Genomic DNA, 8573 nt, shown 5'->3' on the forward strand with positions numbered 1-8573 from the left:
GTTAGCTCTGTCACCCGAACAGGTGACGCCCCCGTTAGCTCTGTCACCCGAACAGGTGAGGCCCCCGTTAGCTTGGTAATCCTAACAGGTGATGCCCCCGTTAGCTCTGTCACCCGAACAGGTGACATCTTCATTAGCTCCACTGTGGGCCTTCCTGTCGTTAACACAGCCGCCTGCTGCCAGCTGGGGAGATCATTCCAGCAAAAGTTTCCAGATGGATGCTGTGGGAGCATGAAGCTTTCACTGCACTCAGTAGCTTTTCCCAGGGAGAAGACACTCACAGGGCCTGGCGCACTGAAGTGGGAATGGAAATCGTCAAACAGGGTGTCTGATGGATTCTCACTTCCTCCCTGAGTCCTGGCAGTCAGCACAAGGGAATAAAATGGCCACATGGAAAGGGCTCCGAGGTACACTGCTGTGTTCACATTCCCTCTGTCCCTGGTCACACACGCAAGCACACGCACACCCCCCTTGGCTGGCCTTTGCACTGCACCAGCCCTGGACATCCGGCTCCTTTGCTCTTCTCATGAGCACCTGCAGTCATCCTGCACCAAGCTCAACCACGGCTTTGAACTGGGGATTTTTAGCTGGGCTGGGTCCTCCGTGGTTGAGCTGTGCAGTCATCATCCACCTCACCCTGGCTGAGTGTCCTTCAAAGTCCAGGGGCCTGGCTGCATTCATTTGCTGCCCCAGGCCCAGAGCCCAGCCCAGATCCTGGCACAAATTCAAACAGGCATGAGATCTGGCAGGAAGTTTTGAGGATGTTGATGTTGAAAACCACAGTTTTTACTCCACAAGAGCATGCCATGGCCCAGAGAAGGAGGGGTGTGTGTTTGTGTGTGTGTGCGCGCGCGCATGTCCATAAGGGGTGCCACTCTACCCCACCTTAGCGGGTCTATTTTATACCCTCCCAACTGGACATGGTTCAGTGGTCACATGTGGGGGTGAGTCCCTGCTCCCCACCCTGTACTGACTTGGGTGCAAGTCAGAAACAGAATCATCATCACCTGCTATGAAAAGAATGCCTTGTTTTATTACAGCTCTGAAAATACTTTCACGTGAACGTTGCATGTGCAAGTTGGCCATATCTGGGGATGTCGGTGGCAGGGGAAAGGCCTCCTCAGAGCAGTAGCTCACTACATGCCAGGGCGTCTGCCGACAGCCCCTTGCCAGCTCTCTCCTGCTGAGCAGCCACTAGGCAATTGCAACCTCATTCTTTCCAGAAATGGCTTGGGGACCAGTTAGCAAATGCGAAAGCATCTGTAAAGTATGTTCATCAATCTCTTTCTCTCTCTAATCATGTAAGATGAGTGGGAAGAGAGTGTTCTTTTCCAGCTATTACAGTTGACGTTTCAGAGAAGGTGTGGACGCTCAGTCGCCAGCTATAGTGAACGCAGTTTCTGAGGCTGGAGCATCCACTGGGATAGAGTCCATGCCTCCTTCTGTCACCTCAAAGACTAAAGCAAATGGCAGTTCAGAAATAAAGGAGTCCCCTCAGAAGGGGGCCGTGCTGCACACCTGCAGGCCCTCAACCCGGGGGTCTCTGCTTCCCTTCTGGAAAATTGGCCAACACTTCTGGTTCCCCTTCTGCCGGCCTTGAGGGACAGAACAGGCCAGCATGTGTGAAAGTGCTTGAGAGCTGCCTGGGGGGGGGCAGTACTTTGAAGCCACCGCCACGTGCAGCCCCCTGTGACGTCCCCACGTGCTGAGCCTGCTCCTTGTACCTGGCATGAGGCTCTCAGCCACCTCGCCTTTGGGAGCATGATCCTAGGGGTCTATGTGTGTGCCCGCATGCATTCAGGGAAACAAGGAAAGCATCTTCACAATAAGGCAAAAGCTGATCAAATTCATTTAATCTTTGTTAAAAGCATCACAAATGATTCATCGATTTTTAAAAAGGAAAAATAAGAAGGAATGCATTGCCTCTTTGTTATATGCACGGCAGCTGATGGCCTCGTTCCCAGGCCCCCGTGTCTACCTGAACGTCAACTTTGCAGACCCTCAAATTTACAGCCAGGGTCAGCCATGGGCCTACGCACGGATCTCCGCGGTGCGCGGACGGGGAGGCATCAGCCTCTACCAGACGCCACTTCCTTCCCAGGGGCTTGGGTCCACGTGCCCAGAATGTTCTTAATAGAAATATTAACATAAAATACAGGAAACCCACAAATAACTAAGGGGAAAAACCCCACCCAACAGCAAAGAGAATTAAATGGAGCGGTCAAGGACGGCCAGAGGCCTAGAGTGGCTACCGCAGGCACTGTGAGCTAAGGGGAGGGCAGTTCCCAGGGGTCCATGCTGCCCGTGGGCCCCGGGCCTGGGCTGTGCTCACCGTGTCTGTCCCTGTGTGCCTGACGCTCACAGGCAGGCTGCTGGCCAGGGACAGGCATGTGTAGGGGTGTGGCCAGCAGGACAAAAGCCCCCGCAGGGGCATCCCTGCAGATGGCCAGCAGAGGAGTGGGAGCTGTGGCAAGGTCCCAGAGAGTCATGGCCCCCTGTCGCGGATCCCATCTCCAGGAGGACCTTGACGACAACTTGCAGGGTGGCCTCTGGGGTTGGGGGCAGCCCAGAAGCCCCAGGTGGGCAGGCAGGTGGGGAGGGAGCTTTGGGTCTGAGGGGCAGGTGGTGAGAGTGGGGACACCTCCACTCCCGCGTGACCCAGTGTGCTCCCCTTGTCCCTGTGGTCTTGGACACCCCCCAACCAGGGACATGAGGCTCCAGTCTCCACAGGTCATTTACTCCACAAGGAGTGGGCACCTTCTCGCCACTGGGCACTATTTGGGCATGAAGATTCACCCTGAATTCCCCCCTCTAATGGGCCATGTTTCCTTTCTAGGGAAAATGGGTTCATGTCCCCAAGCTCAGACGTGGTGCACAGGAGGATGTCTGCACCCTCATTTGGATTCGCCCCCAGCCAGCGTGTCACCAGCCTTGGCATCACCAGTCTTGGCTCTGGCATCTCCCCTCAGAGAGGGAGCACTGCCAGAGAGGAGGGGGAGGAGGGACGCAGAGGAGGAAGGGGCTACTGGGCTACTGGCTTCCCATTTCAAGGCAAAAGGTGACCCCCCACCCCCCGAAAATTCCTATGTGTAGACTTACACTAACATCCCTGATTCTAGGAAACTGTGGGGGGGTGGTGGTGGGTGTGGAAACCCCACGGCACTGGGGCACAGAGGGCTGGGTCCGGGGCCACCTCTGCCATGATCTTGCTGTGACCTTGTGAAAGTCACTCTCCTCCCTGGGCCTCAGTTTCCCCTTCTTGAAAACGAGGGGCACCGTGATGGCCCTTCTAGCCCTGTCATTCTTAGCCACCCCCTCCTAGCTTGGTTTCTACCCGGGTCCCTCCGTCTATACAGAAGTGCAGAAAACTCAGAAAACGCGTGCGTTGGAGCCGTCTCCACCACCCACCTTTCTGGGGGCTCCTGGCTCCTTCCGGAGCCCAGCCCTGGTGGGAGAGGAGCCATCAGGTGGGAGAAGCCTGTGGGAAGGTGCTGCTTGCTGGCAGGAGTGAGGGCAAGGAGCCACGGGCACTGGGTCCTGTGCCCACCCCACCCCATCTGCCCTGGGGAGAACCAGGGAGAGCTGCTGCCCCTTGGGGCTCTGGAGGAGGCGCCCTGGGCACTCAGGGAAGGGGGCTCCCGAGTATGGGGCTCTGACAGAGCGACCCCAGTGGCTACCGCTGGCCATAAAGATGGAGAGTGAGACGCCCCCCACACTGCCCACAGCTACCTAGAGAGGCATTTACAGAGCTGCAGCTTCCAGGCGGGGGGCACTGGGGACCTGGAGGGTGGAGTTGGGAGGTCCTGGCTCATGGCTTCCACAGAGGGGCCAGGCGGCCACGCGGATGGGAGTGAGGAAGAAAGCTACGTCAGGGAGGCCCCAGCCTCTGCGGGGAGGGAGCCCGCCAGCCATGTCTGAGCGGGTCCTCGGCTCTTGAAGCCCAAGGTACTGGGCAGGCTCCAGGACGACCAGCCTCAGCCCGGAGAAGTCAGGCCTCAGGCTGAGCAACGGCACGTGGGGTGGCTGTGTGTGGGGTCCGGGAACAGAGCCTGCCCTAGTCAGGCCTGGTATCCCATAGGGGCGGGGCCTTGTCCGGGGGGTCCCTTGGGTCCCCGTGGGCCTGGGGGGGCTTGGACTTATCGGGGGGGTGGCGCCTGTCGCCAGGCGTGGGGGCGACTCGGGGAGGGGGCTGTCCGCAGGTCTCCGAGGGCCGTCAGTCTGGCCGCCGGCTTTGCGGGTGGTTCTGTGCCCTCCACGGGTGAAAGGACGGCTGCTGGGCGGCGGTGCATCAGCTCACCAGGTAGCTGTGCATCTCTCGGGAGTTGATGCTCAGGACCACGCCCGAGTGGTTGCCTAGGAAACAGAAGAGACGCAGGCCCCGTGAGCGCACACCCTCTGCCGGGGCTGGGACGGGGCCACGGGGGACACGGTGGTGGCCTCGGCGGACACGGTGGTGGCCTCGGCCAGTGCCTCGAGCCAACGTGCAGTGGGCATCCCTAGGTTCCTTCAGTTTGTGTGGGTGCAGGGGGGTCTCCACGGTTCCTAGGTGGTGCCTGAGGAGTGGGCGCTCCCGGCGCCATCACAAGCAGTGGGCCCCAGAGGGCCTGAGAGGTGAGGTCCAGGCCGGCCCCCACCCGCTTCGTCCACTGACCTGCATGGGGGTCGCCCCCAGCATTGGCAGCAAGAGGGTGCCAGAGAGGCTGAGGCTCCACCCCCTCGTGGCAGTGGGCGCTGCAGGGCGTGGAGTGGCAAGGCCCCGGGAGGCGAGAGTGGGAAAGAGGGGGGCATAGGGACGTCAGTGCCAAGGGGTGAGCCGGGTGTCCCGGGTGGGGCTGATTAGGAGACGGGGACCCGGGACCCAGAGCTGCCCCGCCTTGAGGCCACTAGGAGACACGGCTGGGAGCCCGGCCACACCTGAGTCCTTGCCCGTCCTTTACCTGGTTGGGCCTTGGCTCTGTCATCTCTAACGTGAGGGTCAACCGCACCCCTCATAGGACTGTGGTGGGTCAGACAGGAAAGTGCGGCTGGTGCGCTGGCAAGGCCCACGCGGACCAAGGGCTTGGCTGCACAAATCTGATTTCCCTGCTAGGGTTGCTCTTCAGGGGCTTGGAAGCAAAGAGCCTTTGGGGGCCAGGAACGGGCCCTACCTTCCTGAGACCCCCATGCCCTCTCCACCCCAGAAGGTCTGGGTTCTTTCAGGGCCTCACACCTGCCTCCATCACAGGGGTGAGGGTGGGGCTGATGCCACCTGCAGGAGGGGGCGCCCCAAGACCACCTCCTGTCCTGGCAGGAGCAAGGCCAGTGGAGGGGTCTTTAGACACTCACCCGCAGCCCGCGGCCCTCGGGGGGCACACAGCTGTGCAGCCACCGAGTCGGGCTTGAGCCCGCTCCACCTGTTGCCACTCACTAAGTGACCTGGGGAGGCTGAGTAGTGGCTTGAGCTTCAGCCTTCTCATCTGCACAGTGGACACAATGTCAGCGAGTACCTCCGTGGAGTCAGAGGGGCCTGGGGGACACTGAGCTGGGGCCAGACACAGAGTCGGTGCTCAGTGAAATATGCCACCCTTGTGATGTTTCCAAGGTTACAGGCGTGTGGCACCATGAGGAGCACACCTGTGCTGGTGATGGGGAGGACCAGGGACCCCCGCTGAGGTTGGGGCAGACAGGCCTGGTGAGGGGCTGCAGAAAGTGCAGGGGAGGCAGAAAGGGACAGCCCATCCATCCGGCTGCCCTGACCCCTCTCAGGACAGCATGAAGGTCACAGGCTTTGGGGTCTGACTGGCCGGGGTCTGGCTGGCTGGGGCCTGGGTGAGCAACTTCTTTTCTGTGAGCCTCACTTTCAGGAAATTGTGAAGTGGGGACAGAGGTTTATGCCGCTCATGTTCTGAGGACGTCCTGGATGCAGGGTGCGAGTGACGCTCAAAGCCGGATAATCAGAGCTGCAATGGCAGCAGCTGGTCGTGCCGAGACCTCTGTGGCTTCCTGTGTCCCGTCCTCAGCTCCAGAAGCTTCAGCCGAACCCCCAGCAATGGTGAGAGGTGTGTGCCAACATCACCATAAAATCAGGCCCGGACAGGGATTGTTAAGAGAGAACACGGACCATAGGGGAGAAGCCAGGTCCCTGTGGTCTGCCGAGATGTGAGTTCCAGCTCCATCCCCCACTAGCTGTGACCTTGGGCAAGGATAGTCCGTCTCCCTGCACTTTCATGTCCACAGCCCTAGGGAAGAGCCCACCTGCTCAGCTGGTGAGATGGGCATAGAAAGTGCCACGCCCTGGCAGCACAGGCTCCCGGCCCTCTGGCAGGTCTCAGAGCCTCCTGGGCCTCGGTTTCCCCTTATCCGGAGAAAGAGCTGCAGGACCCATGGTGGTGGACTGCATCACGCTCGAACTGCAGCTGAGGGGTGGAGTCTGTGGCCCTCCCCTCAAACGTGGACAGGGCAAGACACAAGTGACAGGGCAGGACTTCAAGGCCAGGCTCTGAAGCGGGTGCAGCTGCTGCCTGGTCACCCCCTCCACATGCTCTTGGAAGTCAGCCGCCATGCTGGGAGGAAGCCCAAGCTGCACAGTGAGACCATGTGCAGGTGTCCTGGTCGATGGCCCCGGTGAGGGGTTAGCTGAGTGCCGGCATTAACTGTGGGACATCGGAGGGAGGCAGCCTTGAGAGGGCTGCTGCACCAGCCAGTGACTGCCACCTCATGAGAGACCCTGACAGCAGACGGCCCGACCGAGCCCCGTCAGTTCCCAGACACCAGCAGAGAAAACGGCCTTAAACGATGCTGTGCTGCTGAGGCAGGCGGTTTGTCCTGCAGCCATAGATGACTTGACTGGACTTCTCTCCGCCGGGCATGGCCAGGAGCGAAGGAGATCACATCAGTGGAAATGCTTCGTAAACTGTGAAGTGCGGTACTGCGTGTCCACGTGTGGGATGCTCCCTAAATCACCGCTGTGGCGAAGGGGAGGATTGGGAGCGCTGAGGGAGCGGCTGTGGGTAAAGGCCCCCGACGTCCTAGGCCAGAGCTGGGCTTCCTTTAAAGCCAGCCCCGCTTCCTGTCCTTTCCCTGCCTCGATGGGGCTGCCTGGGGCTGTTTGCTCATTGCCAGGCATGGGGCCCTCAGCTTCCACAGGCCTCCATTTCATCTCTGCTGGCAGCCCCGGGAGGTCCCGTCATCCCCTCGTCCGATGGAGGGGACGCAGTGGACCTGACTGACCCGCTGGCCAGGTCTGCTGGGCCAGGGTCCCGTGCGTTTTGCTGGCCCCCGGCGGCTCAGTGGGGTGGCCTGCGGGAGGGCGGGGTGGGTTTGGGGCGGGCGTTACCTAGAGTCTGCGAGTCGAGATCATCATCTATAAACTCCTCACCCTGGACGGCGCCCTGGACGTCCTCGCTGTGGCTCACGGGGCTGGTCATCTCCTGCTCCTTCTCATTGTGCATTTGGGCATACACCGTCCTGCCGGGCCGTTTCCTGCTGGACAGAGGCGAGGGCGGCTCAGCTTGGGCAGCGTCCCAGGCCCCCTGCCCCCAGGGCCTTCTGCTGGGTGCCTGTCCACACTGAGCGTGGTGCACGGGAGCCCACAGCCCTCCACATGCGCCTACCCCTGCCCCAAGTCTTGCCTCGGATCCCATCTCTGCACAAAGCCAGTTCCTCCAGAGAGCCCTCCCTCCTGTGTGCTCCTTCGGCCCTGGGGTTCCCTCTGCCTTGACATGTTGGGTGATCACTGTGTACCTGTTTGTCTCCCCGACAAGTGAATCCAGGGTGTATTTCAGGGAGAGGGCATTAGATCCTCTTTACCCTTCCCACCCCCCAGGCCTGGCCACCCTGCCACCGGGCGGGGCACACATTCCCGCAGGAGGCATGAGCCTGCCCAGCTCCAAGAGGCGCTTGCTGAGCTCCCTCCAGGCATCCTGGGGGAGTGCTGTCCTCGATTTCCAAGCCAGGAAAGGGAGAGTCTGGGCACAGCCCCTCTGCCTCCACTGGGACTGGGCTCAGGACCCGCCCTGGGCCAGGTTCCTTCATGTGGACACCCCACTTAGTCCAATAGAAACCCAGGGCTCAGGGTCCTGTTTCACAGATGAGGGGACGGAGACTCGGGAGACGGGCCTTTCTCAGCTGCAGCTGATGAACCCCGCCAGCCCTCTGGAAACATGTTGATGGCAGGATGGGGTGGGTCCTGTGACTAGCTGTGAGGGTGACAGAGGTGGCCAGTGTCACCTCCAGGCTGCAACGCATCACCACTGGATGTAAGTGCTCCAAGCAGCCCTGGCCCCTCAGTCAAGAGCTTGAGAGGATGGCCAAGCCCCTGCCGGGCCCTGGGACATGTGGCCGTGGGCCTTGCCTGGGTTGTCAGCACCACCCAGCCCAGCCCATGAGCAAGTTGGGAGCTCCTGAGGGCACAGGCCACACCAGAGCCTAAAGCCTCAGGCCCTGGGGCTAAACGGGGCACTGCTCCGCTGCTCTCCTCCAGTGGAGCTCCTGGGGCTGCTGGGGTGGGGGACACAGCCACCCCCATAACTGTGCTCCATGGCCATGGCCCCCCATCTCCCCAGAGGCAGGAACTGAATGAGTGAGAGCCTGGG

The 8573-nt window shown here is 60.7% G+C and overlaps 1 protein-coding gene across 7 annotated transcripts in view; it reads right to left on the minus strand.

Annotated features, from left to right (window-relative positions):
* Positions 1-1831: 1831 nt before the first annotated feature.
* The window catches only part of SORCS2 (sortilin related VPS10 domain containing receptor 2), a 561689-nt gene continuing 554947 nt past the window's right edge, over positions 1832-8573 (minus strand). For 4 of the 7 annotated variants that reach the window (XM_017539089.2, XM_037742207.1, XM_017539093.2 and 1 more), the window contains exons 26-27: positions 7316-7464; positions 1832-4353 (exon numbers count right to left, since the gene is read on the minus strand). In XM_017539089.2, the coding sequence (XP_017394578.1) occupies positions 4289-4353; positions 7316-7464 (214 nt within the window). In that variant the 3' untranslated portion in view covers positions 1832-4288. The remainder of the gene's footprint in view (positions 4354-7315; positions 7465-8573) is intronic. The other 3 variants (XM_017539090.2, XM_017539091.2, XM_017539092.2) reach the window with 3 other exon arrangements.

This window comes from Cebus imitator, unplaced genomic scaffold (assembly GCF_001604975.1).
Source record: "Cebus imitator isolate Cc_AM_T3 unplaced genomic scaffold, Cebus_imitator-1.0 Scaffold117, whole genome shotgun sequence".
Taxonomy (NCBI): Eukaryota; Metazoa; Chordata; class Mammalia; order Primates; family Cebidae; genus Cebus; species Cebus imitator.